This window comes from Oncorhynchus mykiss, chromosome 9, assembly GCF_013265735.2.
Source record: "Oncorhynchus mykiss isolate Arlee chromosome 9, USDA_OmykA_1.1, whole genome shotgun sequence".
NCBI classification, from domain to species: domain Eukaryota; kingdom Metazoa; phylum Chordata; class Actinopteri; order Salmoniformes; family Salmonidae; genus Oncorhynchus; species Oncorhynchus mykiss.
The window spans coordinates 25977693-26002380 of NC_048573.1; the positions used below are offsets into that span (position 1 = coordinate 25977693).

The window sequence follows — 24688 nt, forward strand, 5'->3', positions numbered from 1 at the left end:
TTTCACTAGTTTAGCCAAACAGAGAGGGATGCTATATTATCTAGCGGGCTATGGCTATCCAACACTGAAACTCTTCCAAGTCAAGGTAAGCTTCTGGTTTTATTATTTTATTTCCACCGGTGTAACTGCTAAACTGCTTGCTCCTGACGGCTGCATGATTGTAGCAGGTTTACTTACGCATTACTTCTAGTAGCTATGATGACTATGACGTTAATATGGTGACAATGATGAAGTATTTTTCACCAGATAGCAAACAGCTGATGTGTTGTCCACTGAAGTCCACAATCGAAGGGAAAAGGTGAGAACGGAAGAGATTAGATGTGTCAAGGAATTATACAACGATCAAAGGGATTATTACCGTTTGTATGTGGCTGCTATGAAAGTGAACTGTGTTTACCGCGTGATCAAGGTTGTATTCATTCCGCCGATTCTGTTGAAAAACGTTTCTTAAACGGAAGCAAACGGAACGAAACGGGGATAAACATACCTAAATTTGTCCAATAGAAACTCTCGTTTGCAAGTGTTGGACTAATGATTACCCCCTAGATAAGCTAGGCGGTGTGCAAGGCGGTATGTAATGTGTGAATGTCTTGATTACTCAAATTTCTCTCAACCTTTCATTCATAGACTAGGTTGTAGCAACCTCGTGATGGGTATAGGGAAAATTAGAGTATAACGTAGTAGCCTAAACCTATCGATGCTACATTGAGCTGTGCGAATGGAATATGAATGACAGTCATTCAATATGCTGTAATAGAAATAAGGCCATGCTCATAAAAAAAGTGTTGTATTTGTCCTCCACCGACTGCCACTGAGAGGGAAATATCAATGAGATATTATTTTGGCGAGAAAAAACACCAAAATGGGTTCAATTGTTTTCGTTGTTATCTCCCAATTGTTAAAAACTTCTTTGGGCTAGGCCCCTTTTTTTCCACTTCCTGTCTGAATGACGTGCCCAAAGTAAACTGCCCGTAGCTCAGGCCCGGAAGCCAGGATATGCATATAATTGGTACCATTGGAAGGAAAACACTTTGAAGTTTGTAGAAATGTTAAAATAATGTAGGAAAATATAACACAATAGATATGGTAGGAGAAAATCCTACGAAAAACAAACTTGGATTATTTTTTGGAGAGTCCATCCTCTTAGAAATGCAAGAGAAAGGTCAGATTGTAAATTAGGGTTATTCCTATGGCTTCCACAGGGTGTCAGCAGTGTATTTTCAAGGTTTCAGGCTTGTAACTTCAAAAATGAATAATAAATAACAGTTTTAGTTGAAGGACACCGTCTTGGAAATCTGTGTTTGCTCGAGCCATGAAGAAATTACGCACCTGCTAAAATCAGTTTCCTATTGAACATGCTTCTTTTCGAAAGAAATTTTATAGTTTGATTACATTTTAGGGTATCTGAGGAGTAAATAGAAACGTATTTTGACTTGTTGAAACAAAGGTTAGATTTAGGTAGATTTTCGGAACGAGTAGATTACTCAAATCGATGGCGCCAACTAAACTTACTTTTTGGGATATAAAGAAGGATTTTATCTAACAAAACGACACTACATGTTATAGTTGGGACCCTTTGGATGACAAATCAGAGGAAGATGTTTTTTTAAAGTAAGTGAATATTGAATCTTTATATGTGAATGTATGAAACCTGTACTGGTGGAAAAATATTTTGATGTGGGGCACCGTCCTCAAACAATCGCATGGCATGTTTTCGCTGTAATAGCTACTGTAAATCGGACAGTGCAGTTGGATTAACAAGAATTTAAGTTTTCAGCCAATATAAGACACTTATCATCTAAATTATTAAAATCGATAATATTTATGATTATATATTTGAATTACACGCTCTCCAGTTTCTCTGGAAGTTGTTCCGCTAGCAGGATCTCTAAGCCAACTGATATAACAAAAGATTTTGACTCTGACACCTAATCGCCCGAGGGACCAGGGCTCAGCTGGCCTGGGCTCAGAGACTCTAGAGACTGGGCTGGGATAGTAGGTTGACATCCATTAGTTGGTCTTCATTAAAACAACCGCTCAGGATGACACACACACTACTAACTAATGAACCAGCCCTACAAACTGTAGAGTGAGAGATTATCCCTCTGTGATGGAGTTCAAGTCACTTACAGTGCATTCGGATTGTATTCAGACCCATTGGCTTTTCCCTCATTTTGTTACGTTACTTCCTTATACGAAAATTGATGAAATCATTTTTTCCCCTCATCAATTTACACACGATACCTCATAATGACAAAGCTAAAACAGATTTTTAGAGATTTTTGCAAATGTATTAATAATAGAAAACTGAAATATCACATTTACATAAGTATCCAGACCCTTTAATCTGTGTTGAAGCAGAAATCGGATGCAGTCTATCACAGTGCCATCCATTTTGTCACCAAAGCCCCATACACTACCCACCACTGTGACCTGTACCCTCTCGTGTGTTGGCCCTCGCTTCATACTCGTCGCCAAACCCACTGGCTACAGGTTATCTACAAGTCTCTGCTAGGTAAAGCCCCGCCTTATCAGAGCGCACTGGTTACCCGAGCAGCACCCACTCGTAGCACGCGCTCCAGAAGATATATCTCATTGGTCATCCCCAAGGCCAATTCCTCCTTTGGTCGCCTTTCCTTCCAGTTCTCTGCTGCCAATGACTGGAACGAACTGCAAAAATCACTGAAGCTGGAGACTCATATCTCCCTCACTATCTTTAAGTACCAGCTGTCAGAGCAGCTCACAGATCACTGTACCTGTACATAGCCCATCTGTAAACAGCCCATTTATCTACCTCATCCCCATACTGTATTTATTTATTTATCTTGCTCCTTTGCACCCCAGTATCTCTACTTGCACATTCATGTTCTGCACATCTACCATTCCAGTGTTTAATTGCTATATTGTAATTACTTCGCCACCATGGCCTATTTATTGCCTTAACTCCCTTATTTTACCTCATTTGCACTCACTGTATATAGACTTTTTTAAATGTTTCTCTACTGTATTATTGACTGTATGTTTGTTTAATCCATGTGTAACTCTGTGTTGTTGTATGTGTCGAATTGCTATGCTTTATATTGGCCAGGTCACAGTTGCAAATGAGAACTTGTTCTCAACTAGCCTACTGGTTAAATAAAGGTGAAATAATAACAAAGTCTGAGGCCCTGAAGCTGGTTTTCATCAAGGATCTCTCTGTACTTTGTAACCCTTATTTAACTAGGCAAGTCAGTTAAGAACAAATTCTTATTGACAATGACGGCCTACCGTGGAACAGTGGGTTAACTGCCTTGTTCAGGGGCAGAACGACAGAATTATACCTTGTCAGCTCGGGGATTTGATCCAGCAACCTTTCGGCTACTGGCCCAACGCTCTAACCATTAGTCTTCCTGCCCCCCCCCCTTTGCTCCTTTCATCTTTCCCTTGATCCTGAATAGTCTCCCAGTCCCTGATGCTGAAAACCATCCCCACAGCATGATGCTGCCACCACCATGCTTCACCGTAGGGATGGTGCCAGGTTTAATCCAGACGTGACGCTTGGCATTCTGGCCAAAGAGTTCAATCTTGGTTTCATCAGACCAGAGAATCTTGTTTCTCATGGTCTGATAGTCCTTAACGTGCCTATTGACAAACTCCAAGCTGGCTGCCAGTGCCTTTTACTGAGGAGTGGCTTCCATCTGGCCACTCTACCTTAAAGGCCTGATTGGTGGAGTGCTGCAGAGATGGTTGTCCTTCTGGAAGGTTCTCCCATCTCAACAGAGGAACTCTGGTACTCAGTCAGAGTGACCATTGAATTCTTTGTCACCTCCCTGACTAAGGCCCTTCTCCCCCGATTGCTCACCTCTAGGAAGAGTCTTGGTGGTTCCAAACTTATTCTATTTCACAAATGCTCTCCATCCAACCTCACTGAGCTCGAGCTGTTTTGCAAGGAGGAATGGGAAAACATTTCAGTCTCTCAATGTGCAAAACTGATAGAGACATACCCCAAGCGACTTACAGCTGTAATCGCAGCAAAAGGTGGCGCTACAAAGTATTAACTTAAGGGGGCTGAATAATTTTGCACGCCCAATTTTTCAGTTTTTGATTTGTTAAAAAAGTTAGAAATATCCAATAAATGTCGTTCCACTTCATGATTGTGTCCCACTTGTTGTTGATTCTTCACAAAAAAAATACAGTTTTATATCTTTATGTTTGAAGCCTGAAATGTGGCAAAAGGACGCAAAGTTCAAGGGGGCCGAATACTTTCGCAAGGCACTGTATATGAAAATAGTTCAATTACAAAAGGGAAAATGAATAAACATACATATAGGTTGTATTTACAATGGTGTTTGTTCTTCACTGGTTGCCCTTTTCTTGTGGCAACAGGTCACAAATCTTGCTGCTCTGATGGCACACTGGTATTTCACCCAATATATAATATTATGGGATTTTATCACAATTGGGTTTGTTTTAAAATGCTTTGTGGGTCTGTGTAATCTGAGGGAAATATGTGCCTCTAATATGTTCATACATTTGGCAGGAGGTTAGGAAGTGCAGTTCAGTTTCCACCTCATTTTGTGGGCAGTGTGCACATAGCCTGTCTTCTCTGGAGAGCCAGGTCTGCCAATGTTGGCCTTTCTTAAAACCTCTTTGGGATAGGGGGCAGCATTTTCACTTTTGGATAAATAGCGTGCCCAATTTCAACTTCCTGCTACTCATGCCAAGAATATAAGATATGCATATTATTAGTAGATTTGGATAGAAAACACTCTGAAGTTTCTAAAACGGTTTGAATCATGTCTGTGAGTATAACAGAACTTATGTAGCAGGCAAAACCCTGTGGACTAACCATTCAGATTTTTATTTTTTTTAGGTCACTGTCTATTCAAGAGTTTTCATTGGGAAAAACCATGTGGTTGAGGTTATTCCTTTGTGTAATGAAGAAGTATGGCCATCTTGAATTTGTGTCATTTGAAGTGTACTTTTTGAGAAGGCGCATGACTGGAAAAGTAGCGTGAGTTTGTTGTCTTCCTGTATTGAACACAGATTGTCCCGTCTACAATTTGATCGATTATTAACGTTTAAAAATAGCTAAAGTTGTATTACAAAAGTAGTTGTGTTGTTGTTTTGGCAAAGTTTACTGGTAACTTTTGAGATATTTTGTTGCGCAAATTGAAGGCAGTTTTTTTCTGGATCAAACGCGCCAAATAAATGGACATTTTGGATAGATATCGACGGATGTTTATGGGACATATTGGAGTGCCAACAAAAGAAGCTCGTCAAAGGTAAGGCATGATTTATATTTTATTTCTGCATTTGTGTGTTGCCTGCAGGGTTGAAATATGCTACTCTCTCTTTGTTTACTGTTGTGCTATCATCAGATAATAGCTTCTTATGCTTTCACCGAAAAGCCTTTTTGAAATCTGACATGTTGGCTTGATTCACAACGAGTGTAGCTTTAATTTGGTATCTTACATGTGTGATTTAATGAAAGTTTTAATATTATAGTAGTTTATTTGAATTTGGAGCTCTGCATTTTCCCTGGCAATTGGCCAAGTGGGACGCGACTGTCCTGCCTATCCCAGAAAGGTTTAATAGCAAGGCTATGCTCACTGAATTTGTACATAGTCAAAGCTTTCCTTAAGTTGGGGTCAGTCACAGTGGTCAGGTATTCTACCATTGTGTACTCTCTGTTTAGGGCCAAATAGCATTCTAGTTTGCTGTTTTTTTGTTGATTCTTTCCAATGTATCAAGTAATTATCTTCTTGTTTTCTCAAGATTTGGTTGAGTCTATTTTGTTGCTGTGCTGGGGCTCAGTGGGGTATGTTTGTGTTTGCTTAGATATTTTGAAGAGGATGGGGCTTAAGCTGCATCCCTGTCTCACCCCACAGCCCCATGGAAATAAATGTGTGTGTTTTCTGCCAATTTTAACTGCACATTTTCTGTTTGTGTACATGGATTTTATAATGTTGTGTTTTTCCCCCAACACCACTTTCCATCAATTTGTATAGAAGACCCTCATGCCAAATTGAGTTAAAAAAAATTGAAATCAACAACGCATGGGAAGACGTTGCATTTGTTTTTGTTTGTTTGTTTGTTAATTAGGGTGTGCAGGGTGAATACGTGGTCTGCCATACGGTAATTTGGTAAAAAGCCAATTTGACATTAGCTCAGTACATTGTTTTCACCGAGGAAATGTACGAGTCTGCTGTTAATGATAATGCAGAGGATTGCTGTTGACGCATATCCCACGGTAGTTATTGGGGTCAAATTTGGGGTCCACTTGTGTGTATTAAGGCCAGAGCTAAGAATGATGTTAAAGAGTTTTAGTATAGCCAATTGGAATTTGTGGTCTGTATATTTATAATTTCATTGAGGATACCATCAACACCACAGGCCTTTTTTGGTTGGAGGTTTTGTATTTTGTCCTGTAGTTCATTCAATGTAATTGAATAATCCAGTAGGTTCTGGTAGTCTTAAAAGCTGATTCTAAGATTTGTATTTGATCATGTATATGTTTTTGCTGTTTGTTATTTGTTATAGTCCCAAAAAGATTGAAGAAGTGGTTCACCCATACATCTCCGTTTTGGATAGATAACTCTTTGTGTTGTTGTTTGTTTAGTGTTTTAAATTTTCCAGGAAGTGGTTAGCGTCTATGGATTCTTCAGTTACATTGAGCTGATTTCTAACGTGCTGTTCCTTCTTTTTCCATGGTGTATTTCTGTATTGTTTTAGTGATTCACCATAGTAAAGGCGTAGGCTCAGGATTCTGGGTTTCTATGTTTTTGGTTGGAAAGATTTCTCAATTTATTTCTTAGGTTTTTGCATTCTTCGTCAAACCATTTGTCATTGTTGTAAATGTTCCTCTGTTTTCTGTTTGACATTTTTAGATTTGATAGGGAAGCTGAAAGGTCAAATATACGGTTTAGGTTTTCTACTGCCAAGTTTACACATTCGCTATTACAGTGAAATGTTTTGTGAAATGTTTTGTCCTTTGTCCTTCAGTTCCTCATGATTGAGTCTTGCTCTGGTCAAGAAGACTGTGATTTTGCTGTGATCTGATATGGGTGTCAGTGGGCTGACTGTGAATGCTCTGAGAGACTCTGGGTTGAGGTCAGTGATAAAGTAGTCTACAGTACTACTGCCAAGATATGAGCTATAGGTGTACCTACCATAGCAGTCCCTTCAAATCTACCATTGACTATGTACATACCCAGCGTGCGACAGAGCTGCAGGAGTTGTGACCCGTTTTTGTTGGTTATGTTGTCGTAGTTGTGCCTAGGGGCGCATATAGGGGAGGGAATGCTGTCACCTCCAGGTAGGTGTTTGTCCCCCTGTGTGCTGAGTGTGTCAGGTTTTTGTCCAGTTCTGCCATTTAGGTCACCATAAACTAGAACATGTCCCTGGGCCTGGAAATGATTGACTTCCCCCTCCAGGATGGAGAAGCTGTCTTCATAAAGTATGGGGATTCTAGTGGGGGATATAGGTAGCACACAGTAGGACATTTTCCTTGAGATAATTTATTTTAGAATTTCTAGCCAAATGTAAAAGGTTCCTGTTTTGATTAATTTAATAGAGTGAGTTACAGCAGGTCTGCTCCATACCAAATTAGCATACTATCTTCCATTTCCTTCTCTCTCTCTATCTCTCATTTCCTTTTATATCTCTCTCTTTGCTTCTCTCTGTAACTATCTGACCGTCCTTTTTTCTACGGGTATCTTTCAGTATGTCACTCCCTCTTCCTCCTGATTTGATTTCCTTTTTTCTTTCTCTCTCTATATACTTTTCTCTCACACTAGACCCAGGTCGTGGCTGTAAATGGGAATGTGTTCTCAGTTAACTTACCTAGTAAAATAAGGGTAAAATATATTTTTTTTACACAAAATAAAGCTCTCTGCTCCCACCTCAGTCTCCCTCTATCATTAGAACATGACTGTATTGTGTGTTATTTCCCCCTGCTGTATCCAAATGAATGTTCTGTGTTCTAATTCGTGAGAGTTAGAATCCCTTGAGCCAGAGAAAGAAGTCTGATTTGGAGTGTCGTAACACTCCGGCCTCATCACAACCCTCTCTCAGGCCTCTCACACTGTATCTGTCATCAGCTGCGCACCCTGGAAAAGAGTCCCAGTAGGTTGGTCGCTCGGAAACAAGAGAGGATCAGGGAAGCGATGAAGGCTCCTCCTCGCTCCTCACTCCATAAGCGGGCATCTGGGGAAGGCAATCACTCGTGCCCTCGCCAAATCACACTTGGGGACTTAGCAGCTGATAGCCTAGCAGGTTGGCCAGGAGGTGAGAGATGCATTTCCGCTTCGATAGCCTCACCGAGGGCACGAGCTAACGATCCCCTAGTGCCAATGCTATGAGGGGGGGGGGGGGGGGGGTGGTGGTTCAATCACTAATGTCCACTGGAACAGTGGAATGCCACAGGCTTTGGTTGTGACAGGAAATCCATTTATTTTCAGGGGGAGGAGCTTCATCTTGAATATCCCACGCGGTTTGTCATTTTCATGGAGAGGGAAATATTTGTTTGCGAGAGGAATCATTGAGACAGGTTGAATGGTTCTCTGGGTTGTAATGTCCAGATATGAAAATAGATTTTGGTTATATGGAACAACAGAGCGATGAAATAAAACAAGGTGATGAGATTGAGATGGCACATTTCCGTAAGGGATTCCTCCGGGTGTGTTTTCATTCGCGAGAAAATGAGCCAGAATGTGAAAGAATACTTCCTAATATTGGCCCTTCTATTTTAATACTAGAAGGGCACCGGCAGTCATTTTGACTGCACATTCATTTAAAATTGAAATACAGTATCTCTGCCATTTAAAAAAAAAATGTATGCCCCTCTCTGTCCTCGACTTTTCCTAAATAAGTACAGTATATTTAACACAAGTATTGTGTTAGAATTTCGATATCACCAACATCATGTGTTTAATAAGCAGTTTTAGAGTGCCAAATCCTCTTACAGAGTAACATGAGGTGAAGACGTTTTGATTTCTATATAGTATCAGAAAGACCAGGTTCTGAGGTTTCCAAAACACTTACCTTTGCCAAACACCTCTCAAAATTGAGGAGATGAGCTGTCTTTCAAAATATGAATTTCTCCAACAATAACCGCTCTTCCATGTGCTCCACAGGTGAGCAGGCGACAGCAGATAGCCTAGAGTAAACTAATGAAAATGCTATTGTGTTCTTTGAAATATATATATATATTTTTTGTTGTATTATAATGTTACCCGAGACCTTCATAAACACAGCCAAAGGAAACAATTCCCCCGACAGCATATATGAAATGTATATATTAGACCGTCAAAATGACTGGTCATTGGCTCAAAGTGGCGTCCCCTGAGGCTTGGCTTTTCTGGTGACTTCTCTTCTTCATTTCTAGCTGAAATGAACGGAGACAGAGAGGGCCATAAGACACTCATAGAGACTATAGCCTAGCCGAGTGAAACGATATGAGGAGGGGAGAGGAGAAAGGAGAAGAGACTTCGGGGAGAATTGGAGACGTGCGAAATGACAGCAGGAGAGGGAGGAAGACAAACGAGTGAAAAGGCTAAAGGAAGATCACAGGCCTGATAAAGGAGAGGAGCGACTGAGGGCAAGAGAAGAGTGTTAACACAGGGATGATGGAGAGAAGAAAAGGTCAAAGGTGAGGCGGAGAGGGAGGTGACGGAGAAATACACCAGGCGAGAGAAAGGAGGAGGGAGTAGGTGAAACAAATGGAGAGAGAGTGCCAACCAGTGATGGAGAGAAGAAAAGGTGGAGGGAGAGGGAAGGGGAGCGAAACCAGGGGAGAGAAAGGAGGAGGGAGTTAGTGAAACGGAGGGAGAGATAGAGAGTATGTGCATTGACATGCTAACTCGACCCATGTCTGAGTAGTACAACCTCAATGGATCATACAACGCAAGCTTCCCCGTCTCCCTTTCTGGTTTCGGGCCAATCATACGGCTAACCTAGCAGCCATCGCTGGGGCTCGGCAGAGAAAAACCCACAGGGCTCTGGTTGCTAGTTCCATGGGAAACCTGTTCACATCAACTGGATCACTGTTTCCCTCTCCACTGACCAGAAGAGAATCGGTGGGGCATAACGCATCTACATCCGTGTATCCATTTCCATGTTTTCTTCTCGACGAGGGAAAAGATGAGCCGGGGACGGTAATTACCGGCTGAGCTGACGGAGCCGTGGAGGAGTGGGCAGAGTCCGTCCACGCTCGGCTGCCTAATGCACAGATTGCCTGTCTGAAGGTTTTGGTAATGAGAGCAAGCCTGCAACCTCCACTGGATGTGGAGGGGAGGGGGGGAGCTCAAACACAGTTCAGCCCCTACCAAGTGGCTAAGGTGGGGGAGAGGAAGCGGGGCTGGAAGTTCTGGATGGATGTTCTGGATCTAATGGCATTCCAGTGGAAGGGATCAGAGGGAGGGATTGGAAGTAGAGACTGGAGAGGCCTCCAACATCATTATGCTCCCTTTCTTCCTTAGCCTGTTTAATCTAGGAGAGAGGGTGTGACACACAGAAGTAGACGCATCTTAAATGTTTTGCAGTGGTGACTCGGCTAGTGGGGCAGATGGATGGATTACCCAGGCTCCTCCACTGTGAAGGCACTGCTTGAGGGGTTTTTGATTGACAGAAGCTTGGAATGTTTACACCGAGAACCTTTCGTATCGCTTGGCCGTTGGCAAATCATTCCCTCAATTCCGGGATTCAACAGGGAATCTCACAGGCTTTTCTCCCTTGAACCCTCCTCTTTTCCCACCTCCGAGCCAAGACAGAATGGGGTGCGCTGCTGACAGAGTTGATTATGAAGTGGGTAGTAGTTATCTCCTTAGCGCAAGCCGCTCTTTGCTAATTAAGTCTTTTGCTTTTTTTTATTCCACTGGAAAAGTAGGCGATTTGGTAACGCTCTGAATTAATTGTGTTTGACAAAGGAAGGCGAGGGGCGGAATGCACCGTGACTTTAGTAGAGAAAGCACTGTGTGAGGGTGTAGTGAGGCCCTCAGGGGCCAGGGGACGGTAGATAGAGACATACTGTGGCGGGGAGGTACAGGAGGACTTCAGACAGGGTACAGTGCACTAGATAAAGCATGACAGGGTGTAGTGGCTTTCTCTGCATCGTGACACATCTTGAGAGATCTAGGAAGTTGGTGAGAGGTATGGCAGTAAGCTAAGGTACAGGACTTCAGACAGGGTACAGTACACTAGATAAAGCACGACAGGGTGTAGTGGCTTTCTCTGCATCGTGACACATCTTGAGAGATCTAGGAAGTTGGTGAGCTCACGACAGATCCTTTTTCTTCAGTCACTCCAGTTGCTATAGGGCCCTCAAACTCAACCCTGGACCTGGAAGCCCGTTCCACTGTGTTTTTTCATTGTTCCCCTCTAATCAGGGACTGATTTAGACCTGGGACACCAGGTGGGTGCAATTAATTATCAGGTAGAACAGAAAACCAGAAGGCTCCAGACCTCGTTAGGTAAGAATTGAATACCCCTGCTCTTGATCATTCCATGTTAGGGAACGGCGAAATGACACAGCCAAAGTGCCCCATTATTTAAGCCAGTAGGAACCGGAGTCTCACGACCACTTTCCCCTCTACGAGTTACAAATACACAGTGTCTTCCTGTTTTTCCAACACAGCTGTAATAAAAGAGAAAGAGCTAATGGAAAGAAGCAAAAGAGGAGAAAGGAGCGTTTGAGCCAAATAAACTCACCATGGACGGTCTGGAGGGAGTTGCAGGGGCCACAGAGCCGTCCCCACTGGTGAGGGGCCCGGGTTGAAAAATCTCTGTAATAAAGCCAGGCTCACGCATGGCCTGTCTGGATGGGCGCACCAGCCAGGAGAAGGTCGATTTGGGCCCAGGCATCATATCGACTAGGAGGACTCGATTGCTTTCGGTTAGGGAAAAAGGGGGCGCTTGAACCAGACCATTAAACACTGAACATTAAACCCAGCTCACTGGGTAGCTCGCTAGAAGCTGTCCAGGCACCACTGTTGACGCAAAGGCCTGTGTTGTGTTCCTTCCTTCCTCCTCCTTCCATCTCAGTTTTGACCACTTGAACAAGTCTCTGGATGTTATCTTTGGGTTCTTAATGGCACCAGAGAGTTTGGTGTCCTCCCTAAACCCAGATGTATGCCACACTGCTCCCATTTTAAACTGTAGCTCCGGCTATTCTTCTCTTCTCTGCGACTGGAATATATTGGGGTAAAGCCAGGAAGTAAATATACCTCATTGGCTAAAAGTGGAACGTTTTACCGGATTGAGAAGGAGAACAAGGGAAATCGATTGTCGCTGGTTATTTGTAATCTCAATATTGTCCTCCCTCTCCTCTCTCTCTCCCCAGAAAGATTAGGAAACCGTATCTCATTCTGGTTGTTTCAAAAGAAAAGAGGCTGCGGTGTCGTCGCAAGTTAGCGGCGCCAAGAAAACTGCAGAGGATGTGGAAGGAGAGCGATAGAGAGAGAGAGAGAAGCTGAGAGAAAGAAAAGAGGGAGAGAGAGGTGGGAGGGGTGGAAAACAGAAGAGGATTTGGTGTGACGGATATGAGGTGAGAGCGAGAGAGGGAGAGAGAGAGAGGGAGAGAGAGGAACGAGGGAAAGGAGGGCAGATCCGAGCGAGTTTGGTTGGATTGAGCTGTTAAAAACTTTTGGGTCTCTTATTTTTCCCCTCCATTGAGTCTGTATAAGTGCTGCCATTTTGGATTTATTCGGCAGGCACTGGGAGGGCCAGAGATGTTCTCTCTGATCTGCCTCAAAGACTGGAGGAGAACAGAGAATGAGACCTGCACATTGAGATGTGTGATCCAACAGCCAGCTCTGGGCTGGGGGAGATATTGTAATACCTACTAAGCTCTATCTACTTCAGCCTATAAAGTTGGTTGGGAGCATTGATAAGTGTGTGTGTGTGTGTGTGTGTGAGTGTTACCTACCTTTTCCACGTCTTGATTCCACTCCGTACTTGACTTTATTGGAAGTCTATTAATCTAAGGTACCATGCAATCTCACGGAATCGTTAAGTTGCAAGAATAAACCACTTCAAAGGGTGTGGATTGCTCTAGTTACCCCAGCTGTTTTTTTTTTATATATCAACAAAAGCAAATGTCCATTCTTTGTGGTTACACGGTTACACAGACCTGACCGCACTGAACCCAGACTGACCATAAGTTCAGGAGACACACTGGGCTGACGTTTGTTTCGCTCCAGTCAAGACATCTGAAGCAATGAACACCACAGATTCAGGGTTGTGGTCAGAGGGGTGTGGTCTGTGAGAGATCTGAAGTCTGGACCATTACAGACCAGGCTGCAATATCCATAGGATAAACCCCCACTCGCTTTCCTTCATACATCCATCCATACATACATATATATCCACCACCTTGAACAGACATGATCTTTCATTCAACATAGCAAATGACATATTATTTAACCCATTTTGGTTCATACAGTTGTTACACAAGCAACATATTTTATGTGCCAACATAGTGGAACAGTAAACGTTAAAGGGACCTTATAATCTCTTGTAACTTTATACAGAAAGAAGCGTTTGAATAATTGCAAAAATAATTAGACACCGTGTTTAGAATTTTGGTGTTCCAAGTTAAACTGGTTCATTTTTAACCCTCTGAGTTTTACGTTTCGGGGTGAGGAGGGGTGAGGGGAGAGGGGGGTGGGGTAATCTGGCACCACTTCATCATGGCTTAAAGGGGTCCAGCACTTAGTTAGCTGTTTAGTTATTATCAGTGTCTAAGTTCTAGATTTGGGAGGAATTTCAAAAGTTCCAATTGAGCTCGTTAGAGATGTTTATAACAGGATTATGACTGAGGGCTTCTTGGTTGTGTCCTAGCTACTGTCCAGAAGGTAAGACTATAGGAATAATTTTGGTGTGACTGTAAATAACATACTGGCCTTCTGTTCATAATTTTGACGAGGGGTGGTGTGGGGAGAGTCAGCCCTCAGTAGTTAGCGCGGGGTGAGTTTGGTTTGCTGTTAGGTGGTTAGATTCTGCTTAGTTCAGGTTTTAGGATTCATCTCTGTCTGTTTCTATAGCAAAGTAACTATGAACTTTAACCCTTTGAGTTGAGAAATGTCCTCTGCCTCCCTCTTTCCGTTCTCTTCCCTCCAATCTTTGTTTATGGTAAGAGGGCCTTCATACTAACCTCCGCAGCTTCCTCTCGCACTGTTGATTCTTTGGTTCTTATTGTGTCTTGTCATCATTATCCTAAATCTGGTTGGTAATTCATATCAAGTCATCCTTATTAATGTATGAAACAATGTGTACAAAACCCTTCAGTTGATTCTCGTTCTATCTGATATACTGATTCTATCCAATCCATGCTAAATTACCTATTAATCCAAATGACACACAGTGAGCAGTTTACTGATTCTGTTTTGATCAAATAAACACGGGAACTCTTAAATTTCTCTTGTTTGACTCTCACATAAATACACATTCATTTATTTGGAATCGTTCCTCGCATGTGTGATCACTTATAATACCGTTTCAAAGAACAGCCGGCCGCAGCAAATTAGAAGATGTAAAATGTGATGTGTTCATGACACTGCATCTATTATTAGTCATACAAACAGAATACAAGACTTGGGTAAAGCCTTTAGAGCCTTAGAGATGCGTGACTTAGACTAATCTACCCTCAAATTCCCTCAGCAAGTCGCATTTTACTGTGCTGTGATGCCTAACATCAACTCATTTAAAATCGGAGTCACTTTGACCAGCAGTCATGGAATAAGTAACATTAAAACTTTGCCCAGAGGCGAACTCTCAGTTCTTCTAAATAATTATTGTATGTGTAATAAGGCACATCTACACCTTATAGTTATCGTTTGTATTCGTGCTAGATGTGGACGGCCCATTATCGTGCCGTGAAAGCGGAGCTAGTTAGCTAGCTAGCGCAGGTTGAAAATGGCCAACATTATGGCGTGACTGAGGTAACTGTGGCCAGAGGGATGGAATGAAAAGGGGAGGGGAGGAGGAGGAGCAACATAGGCCACACCTCCATTTGGGGAGTTAAAAAAAATATATAGAATCAACCACCTTTCAGCAGTACAAACATACAACACAGGACAAAGACAAAGAGGTCAGGGGACGTTTGGCACTCAAAGGGTTAAAGAATCGTCACTTTTGGTCAGATCCAAACTGCAGATCGATCATGCTCGTTGTTGTCGGGCAGAATAAGGCTGACACAGCGAATTGTAGGCTTATTAAACAAAGTCAAACAGACACATTAAACAGTCCCTTTAACTTTTAATGACTTTCAGGTGGCTACTTTTCTCTGGAGTGTTCCAAAAATTATTAAGTGGTTGATGTTTCTTCCTCTAATTGTCACTTTTGTGAATAAGAATTTGAATAATAATCACCATAATTAATAAAACTTCACAAGACCAAACAACAGAAACACAGGAAGAGAAGCAGAAGGGAACCAATAGGATCTGTCTTTTTGTCAGGTTGGTTACTGGGGGGTTATGTTGGGGTTATTGGGAAGTTATGACTCTGAAGAGATGCAGCCCCATGTCAAGGTGCTTTGGACATGGTTCCCCTGTGCAGTGTAACCTACTACTGGCTCTTTCGTTCAGTACCTTCATTGAAATGCTATGAAGAATGTGTAAGGTCATTAACAACATTGTAATATTAGTTAACCAGCTAGCTGATAAGGGAGGTGGATTGAGTATCAATTTGCCTACTTTCATAATTGCCAATTACAAGATAGAATGACCTGTATAATTGCTTCCAGGGGGCTAGAACAGCAAATTGATACAGTATACAATAAAACTGTAGAGCGTGACGCATGGTTACCTGTTTGAATGTGTTATTAATGTATATTGCTACTCAGTGACATAATTGAATGGTAAAGTTTACGCCAATCACATTGAGACTGATTGGGTAAGGTCATAAGCCAATCGCATTGGACCTATGTGAATCAGGCAAACTGTAAAGAGCCAATAACATCCACCTTTGTTGCGTGGCACTGCACCTCCTCCAGAGCGGTGGTTAACGGTGATTAAGTGGTTAGGTCATTAGTGGAGTGTTAAGGGGTTTTTAGTTACCTTTGTCGAGTAGCCACTCGTCAACTACCCGACCAAGTCGGTATGGGATTCTTTGTCTGGCAATAGCCAGGCGTTCATTATCAAAGTTCCCTTTAGAGAATTTGGAAAAGAGTGCAGGTTAATATCTGGAAGGTCAAAGGTTCAAAGGTTAAAGGTTAGAGAAAGGGCAACATGGCAAAACGTTTAGCAAGGTTATGTACGTTAAAATCAGCTTTAGGTAGTTTCAGGAAGTAGTAGCTTTTTGCGGACTGGATTGGATTGGTTAGACAGCATTCTAGTTACCTCAGGTTTAAATGGTTGTTTTGGTTATGGGTCCGATAAGTTAAACATATTTATGAATAATTTAGAAATAGTATGTTTGTATAATGGATAGCTGATACAGCCAATCGCTCAGTGGACAGTGAAAAATCAATAGCATCAATGAAATCAATAGTAACAATCTATAACATATGTTAAAACCAACATGAAAAGCATTCAGTTATAGCAATGTCATATGCATTAACATCATCATTACATTATTCAAACATTTTCATGTATTCATCATCAAACCATCATTTCCATCATTTCCTGTTCAGAGACCCTTAAGCACATATTACTTAACACATTACATGGTTAATACCAGGAAGACATATTCTGCTTGAGATCCCACGCAACCATCCTTCGAGGCAAGTCTCGGTGCTCAAGTCTGACATATTACGTTAAGAAACTCCAAATCCCACAATGCAACACTAATCCCAACTTGTGCACTTTTGGGTAAATATAAAGAACTTGGTGGATTTGAGCTCTGCTGTTTCATACATACTGTACATAACCTATCAGGGCTTTTTTCCAGCTTAATAATCATCAACGGCACTTCATAATTTCCATCTTCTCGTCAGTGCGTCAAAAGCTCTTCATTGCTTTTCCATTAAACCGCATGACATCATTTAACCAGAGCTAAAAATGATTATCTCCCTCATAATTTCAATCAGAATCAACCTCTGGATTGTACTGTTTAGGGCCGGGCTCTTCAGCGCTAGCTATAAAGCGATGCCTGGGGTGAGGAAGTCATACAAATAAGTACAACAAAAAAAAAGCCTGAAAAACGGCATATTAACAGTCTGTGCTGTAATAATGTGCCAGGAAATGGATGGTGTTCGAACTGCAATAACCAGGTGAAGGGTAGAGCGTAACGTAAGGGTGTAGGTGTAGTGGCGGGGGCGTAAGGCGCAGGCAGAGTGATCATGTGCCTATAATTCTTGTCGACAAAGCTGCTGTCCTCTCTCCCTCTATTCACCGCAGTGCTAAACATACATATATATATATACACTCTGTTCTGCAGGGGTGCCTGTGTGTGTAGTACAACATGTCTGGGAGGGGGGGGGGGGGGGGGGGGGGCTGGATGAAGAGCCTCGGTGGAGATAGTGAGGGAGAGGATAAGTGGAAAGGAGGATGGAAGGTAGGAGGGCAGATGAGCAAAGACTTCCAGGAGAGGGATAAGAGAGGGATAGTGAGGAAGAATAGAATTGGAGAGAGTGTTTGTTTCTGGGGAAAAACTTGAGTGAGGCGAGGTGTGTGTGTGTGTGTGTATTCCTGCTGAGCGATTAGTGCTTTTTGAGGTCGGTTTAGGCTCAGTTTGATTAAAACATTATCACGGATTTCGATTACGGTTTCGTTTTTTTTATTATATTTTTTTTACATGAAATGCACTGTGCATTATGTGGGTTGAAGGCTGTAACACAGAATACAACAAGTAAAAGTCCCATGATGGTAGTGCTTATCACTTATTAACCCTACTTTATTCAAATGACTTTACTTTAATACAATATTTCAGTTGTTGTGTATACTACATTTGTTTTATTTGATGACTTTATTATTTAATTCCAAGTCATTGATCTCTAAACGAATTAAATGGAATTTGAATAACTGAACCAACGCCAGTAAATTAGTTGTTCAAAAAACAAAAAATAACAGAAATGTTGGTTAATCGCTCAGCAATAGTGTTATGTGTGTGTGTACGTTTGTGTCATTTAGATCACGTGGGTCTCCAGGTAAGTCTAGGATATTGACCTGCAATTATAGTGCTCCGCTCTCCACTCACAACACATTTAACGGCAACGCCAGCAAAACAGATGAGAGAGAGAGAGAGAGAGAGAGAGAGAGAGAGAGAGAGAGAGAGAGAGAGAGAGAGAGAGAGAGAGAGAGAGAGAGAGAGAGAGAGAGAGAGAGAGAGAGAGAGAGAGAGAGAGAGAGAGAGAGAGAGAGAGAGAGAGAGAGAGAGAGAGAGAGAGAGAGAGAGAGAGAGAGAGAGAGAGAGAGAGAGAGAGAGAGAGAGAGAGAGAGAGAGAGAGAGAGAGAGAGAGAGAGTCAGTCTGACAACTAAACTAAACAACTAAACCCACCCCTGCTACTGAACACTGAACAGCCTACTTCAGAAAGAAAATGCATCTCAGATATTAAGCCCTCCCTCTAGTGGTAGTATCTGACCAGTGCAGCCATTTTAATAAAACTCCAAGGCAACCGTCCTTGAAATAATCTTTGATTTTGATCTATGTAGGGGAAACTTATCAGGTTAGATCATTCATTTACCTCAAGCAAATGTCCTACGAGGTACTGTGCCTCCTCTCTGAGTGGAGGGAGGTAGAAAATAAAGGAGGGGGAAGGGGTTCCCACCAAAATTGCAGAAAGACGTCAGAAAGCCGTGGCTCCACTCTGGCTGTTAATTAGATTACAATTAGGAGATTCAAAAGCCATCCTGCGTGAATCTGACGATGTCATTCAATAGAACATCTATTTTGTATTATTATTCCTGCCAACCCTCCCTCCATAGCTGCAATGGGAGGATAGGGGGGGGGGGGATTTAAGGTTTAAGAATTTCCTCCCTTCTTCTCCCCGGCTCTACCACCTCCCCAGGAAGCACCCAGGTGTTCGAGTAATCAGAAACGGGGAAGACAGTGGAGTGTGTGTGTGCCTGTGTGTATCCGTGTGTGTGGAGGTGTGTGTGTACTATTCAGTGTATGCATGTGACTAAGTGCGCGTGTTTGCGCCTCGCGGACAAACACTATAGCGCCAACAGCCCCTTGGCGTCAGGCAGCCTTGTCACCAGCAACAAGCGAAAAAATGAGTGCAGGCGAAACAAGCGGAGGCCTCAAGCCTGTTATGTCTATATAAGGAGAGATAAGGAAATGCCAATGTGGAACAGCTGAAGACGGATGAGACAGAGGCGTAAAAGAGAATGTGCCCGCTAAACACACTGGTGGATGTTATTGTCTCCACAGTCTATAGCATACCTACTCTCCACTATGCACCCGGGACTGAACACTATGCACCCGGGACATTGAAATAGAAGACAGAGGACCACCATGCCTGGAAAGCCGCAAGCCAGCTCGCCCTCTCCTGTAGCCCAGAGCGGGTGCCTGGAGCCTGGGTTAGATTCATGGCAAAGCTGGGCAGCGCCCCAGGCGCCCGGGGAGCCTGAACATCACAGCTGTGATGCCAGGGGCATGGCAAGGGCAGTGTGATTGACTGGCATCGTGGGAGACAATGGGAGAGGAAGCTGGCATGCCAGGGATAGGTGTATGTGTCCTGGGCTGTGACGGGCATCGCTGTGAAGGCCAGTCTCTCCGGTCTATGACTCAGAACCACTTCTCCTCTCACTGACTCTGTCGCTTTAGTTTGATTGTGTGTGTGAGATTCATGTCGTGAGTCAGTGTGTGTGTGTGTGTGAGAGAGCGAGAGAGAGAGAGATGCAAGTTGGTGTGTGTGTGTTAGTGTGTGTGGAGGGATATCTATCAGGGGAAGTCAACTGTATATCATCTCTTGCTTTGCAGCCAGATGCCCTTGTACAGGACACACATTTGAAATATATCCAGCAGAGTAGAATGGAGCTGTCTGGATGTTTTGCCCATCTTTCTCACTTTTTTTCTCTCTCTCTGCTTCTTTTCTCTTTCTCTCGCTCTCTCTCTTTCTCTCTCCCTTTCTCTTATCGCTCTCTTCTCTCCCTCTCTATTCTCTCTCTCTTTCTCGTTCCCTCCCCCTCTCTTCCACCCTCTCTCGCTCTATGTCACTGTCTGTGTATCTGACCTTTTCTCTCCAGACTGCATTCAAATGTGTTATCCCTCTCTGAGTACACTGTATACCCAAGCTGAAGCATCCCTCCCATTGGAATACATACACTCCATATCAATCCTTTTTCTCCTAACATCCTCACACATCTCTTCCCATATGAATTGAGAATGGATTCCTCTTCACCATATAACGACAGTGTGATCTCTGCAGTAGTTGTCAGTCTAACGGTTCTGTTCAATCCATAGAAATATAATTCTAGTTATGGTTTTATCGCTCCTCTCCTATCTGCCACTCTGGGTCTGCGTGTTGATGTCAGAGTGAGGGACTGGGGCTCATGTGGAAATCAAAGTTGTCAGTTCTTTAATTAGCTAGAGCAATCTTTTCCCTCCGTCTCCCTGATGAGGGCTCCTGTCCCTCTCCCGTCCCCCTCTCCTCCCCCAGCCACACAGGCCTGGAATTGGACCGCTGTCTAACTGTGAAAGATCCAATCAGAGCGTGCCGTGCCGGTGGACCACGAGTCCCTATAAACCCCCAACACCAACCAAGGAACGCGTGTCACTCTGCAGTCTTACATCACTGACTTATTTATTTCCTACATACATTAGATTTGACTGGAATTCAGTTAAATGACTGCAGTATAACTTCAATGCCTGAACCGTAGTAGGTTGGAGGTGTCGCTGTTAAGTCAGACTTATTGTCACTCAAATCTAACATCAAAGAAATGCTATCCCTAAAAAAAGTGCTTATGTGTGCTAAATAACCCACTCTATATTCTACCAGAAATCACCCCACCACCTTGGACCATGTTCAACTGAAATGATAACATCCTTTCTGTCCTATCAGAAATGGCCCTCCTCCAAGTACACCACAGCCCTATTTAATAACAAATACCCATAATGCATTATTTGACCATCCCCATCCTTATCCCTTTAGCACAGTGTAACATCAAAGTCACATTGAGACTTCAACTGCGATGGTTCAGGTATGGAAGTTCTACGGCACTCTAAGTAGGGCCAAGCCTCTAGCTCTGCTCCTGGAAATTAGATTGTACCGCTGCTGTATGACTCAAGTACTTGTTCTACTCCAAGTAGGAGGGCTAATCCTGTGGCTCTGTGAACTCCTGTCCTGGTGTTCCCTGAGCTGGAGCCAGGCTGTCTAAACCCTGCCAGCCTGCCATGTCCATGCCTCCTGGAACTTAAACGGGCATGGCTGGATGGGAAGGGAAGTGCTGAGCTTCTCCGAGACCCTGGCCTCCTCACAGCCTCGCAGCTCTCGGTCTCTCTCCCGCTCTCCCTCTCGTTAGCTCTCGCTCCCGTTCTTCCTCTCATTAGCGTTCGCTCGCTCTCTCTCCCACTCTTCCTCTCGTTAGCTCCCCCCCCCCCACCTCTGTCTCTCATCCCCTAGCGTTTACAGTGGCTCAGAGGTAAGAGAAGGCAGACAAAGGCAGGTAGACTTTAAAAAGGGTTGAGCTGCTTCGCAGGCTCCCCCTGTGCTGACCTCTGAGTGGCTGGGACAAAGAGACTCCTAGCTGGGAGACAGCTGCTCAGCCACCCTGGCTCTCTTGTTCTCTCGCTGTCTCCAGCTATGCAGGTTCAGTATAGGTCAGCACTCAGTACTCACAGAAACTTCTGTTAAACGCCTGGCAGCAAGAGCACAGGGAAGGAATACGAGGATCTCTCTCCCTCTCCTTTTTCATTCTTTCTCTGTTTGCCTCTGTCCTCTGTCATTCATTTCCTCTCTTTTTCTCGAGAGTCCCTTTCTTTTTTGGCTCCCGTGATGAAGACGAGCAAAAAAAAACAACATAAAATACATTATACAAATACTGAGCTATATTGTATGCAATTAACCATATATTGTGGTCAATTAACCATGTCTTTGTCGATGTTGATGTGTGCTTGGGGTTATTGTCTTCCTTGAAGGTCCACCACTTGGGGCCAAGATTCAGCCTCCTGGCAGAGGCAACCTAGTTCTTTTGGCTTAAAAGGTACCAGGTAAAGGGCATGATGCCGTTGACCTTAACAAGGGCCCCAGGACCCGTGGAAGCATAGTAACACCGCAACATCGAAGATCCGCCGCCATATTTTACAGCAGGGATGAGGTATTCTCTGCATATGCATTGTTCAACACTGGTGTGCGTGGCCAAGAAGCTCTCGTTTTTTTCTTCTTCATGCCATCCAACAAATGTAAACGCCAGGTGTTTGCTAAACGGCATTGGCACTTAGATTGGAACCTACGCATTTTGCAATGGCCATCTCAGTCTCCGGAATGGGTTTGAATTGAAGAGGGCAGTCCATAAGCACAGATGATATCAAGGATATCAAGGATCTGGGAAGGTTCTGTATGGAGGTATGAACCAAGATCCCTCCCAATGTGTTCTCCAATCTCATGTCTCATGTCTTAGTATAAAATAATATCATTGCAACAACACAAAAATTAAGCATACAATATAGCTCCGTATTTGTATGATGTTTTTTATAACAGTATTTAAAAAAAATCTTTATCAAGGGTGCCAATAATTATGGACCCCACTGTATGTGTGTGTAATCTAAGTAAATGTGCGCCATCTTGAACTAAATGTGTGTGTGCGTGCGCACGCTACAGACAGTGTGCACGTACAATACAGTATGTGTAATCTCGGTAGCTGTGATGCTATCCAATTTGTGCACTGCTTGTTATACAGTGCTGTCGACGCAAACCCTATCCATCAGAGAGCTGATAGCAGCTGGCTTACACAACCCATGCCGAGCAGCTATCTCTATCTCGCTCTCCTTCATCCTCTCTTTCTCATTCTGAGGGGCGGGGACCATCGCTATGGACCCCTGCCTTTCCACTCCACCTCTCTTTTCCCCCACTCACTCGCTCTCCTCCTTTTATCTCCTCTCTCTCATTCTATTTCCCCCCCTCCCTTACCCCTATATAACTCTTTCCCCATCTCTTCCCTCTTCCTCCCCATCTCTTCCCTCTTCCTCCCCATCTCCAGCCATATCTTCACAGGCACAGCCAGGAGCCAAAGCAATAAGACAGCTTTATTGGTGGTGTGCTGCAAACGCCCTGGATCAGGAAAGTGTGTTGGCGCAGCGTGCACACTCGACTTGTCATAATGATGAAGTTACTAGGCGACACAAATGCTAATCACCAGGAGGCAGCCCAGCTACAGGGAATGGAAAGTAAGATGGCAATGTAAATAGAAAGTTAAAGGAGCATAGTGCTACTGTTGATGCTGATCCATCGGCTGGTGTTGTAGACAGACAAACCATATCCCTCTAACTATAGAGCCATTTACACCACACCAGAGCAATGTTCTGTGTCGTGACTTAAAATACAATTATAGTCATCGTCGTAAATGTCAGGCTGCGCTTCGACGTTCCCTAGCTTTCCAATACGGAAGAAGAAAGGACGAGGAGAGGGAGATGGATGAGGAGGAAGAGGAGGAGGAGGAGGAGAGAGGAGAAGGCTGGGATGGAGTGGGAGAGAAATGTAACCAGTCGAGTCAAATGCAACTACTTTGACGTTGTATTGTATATTAGCTTGGGTGTGGACATATCAATGGGAGTATATGAGGAAAGGGTGTTGGGACTTCCCTACCATCCACGCTAATCTGAGACTACTTCCACGCGCGCACACACACACACAGTTTATCTAGCAAAGGTGTTTGAATCTGATTGAAATGTGCTGCAGTTGAACTGAGGGCAGTTCTCAAATTATTTTCAACCTGTTCCCAGTTGTACAGCTGTTAATCTTTTACACACAAAGCAACGGTTCTGGTTTTGTAAGACTGTGTGTGTGTGTGTATACACTGCCACAACTGGTACCTCACCTCCCCTTTCTCCCTTCCTCGTGTCCTCTCCCTTTGTCTCCCCCTCCCTCCCTCCCTCCTACGGGAGAGCTCATCTTTCCTTGGTCTGTCCCCACTACCCATTGCCCTCCAAATCACCTGCCCACAGCATATTAGATGAGGAGGAGTCTCCCTTGTCTCCTCCAGCCTGCCAGCTGCCTGGCTGGACAGTGTTAGAGACCGCAATGGCTGCCCAGAGAGCCTCCCTGTTCTGTGCCAAAATGGTTCCTGAGTTGACCATGAGAGGGCACTTCTCCTAGTGTAGATGGAAACAAAGGAGCCACATCTAAATGAAAGGAGAATCCTGACAGCATTTCTGCAAGCTTTATTCTCTTTCTGGACATAGTTCGATATGATTATTCACTCTGAGTTGACAGTTTTCATAGGGCTCGTTCCTGGTTCACTGGTGGATATGACATTCTCCCTTATGGATAATTCATTTTAATAAAGGCTTTTGATCTTAATGGTAAGAGTGTCTTGAATGAGCTATGTCCACGGATGTTTAGCGTTCCAATTTTTGACGACATTAGTGTCATTTAAAATACATTCATTAGTAAAATGCGTTCTATGTTTGGGAGGGATGCTATTGAGAGAATCACAGTGGTTTATATTTCTATCTGGGTCACAGGCTTCTGTGCCGACGCGCTCCCCCCTTAAAACTCCTCTTCCTTCTTTCATTTCACGCACCCCTCGGCTCAATTAGGAAGTCCCCCTTCCTCCCCCTCCATTCCTCTGTCCTATCGGAGCTTTGCTCTCCTAATGCGCAGCATCT

At 43.5% G+C, this 24688-nt stretch overlaps 1 protein-coding gene across 7 annotated transcripts in view; it reads right to left on the bottom strand.

Moving 5' to 3' along the window:
• The window catches only part of LOC110531840 (neurexin-2), a 1034463-nt gene that overhangs the window by 111703 nt on the left and 898072 nt on the right, over positions 1-24688 (bottom strand). For 5 of the 7 annotated variants that reach the window (XM_036987703.1, XM_036987704.1, XM_036987708.1 and 2 more), the window contains one exon: positions 16035-16124. The exons of the other annotated variants lie outside the window; for them this stretch is intronic. In XM_036987703.1, coding sequence (XP_036843598.1) covers positions 16035-16124 — 90 coding nt within the window. The remainder of the gene's footprint in view (positions 1-16034; positions 16125-24688) is intronic. 7 annotated transcript variants of the gene reach the window in all.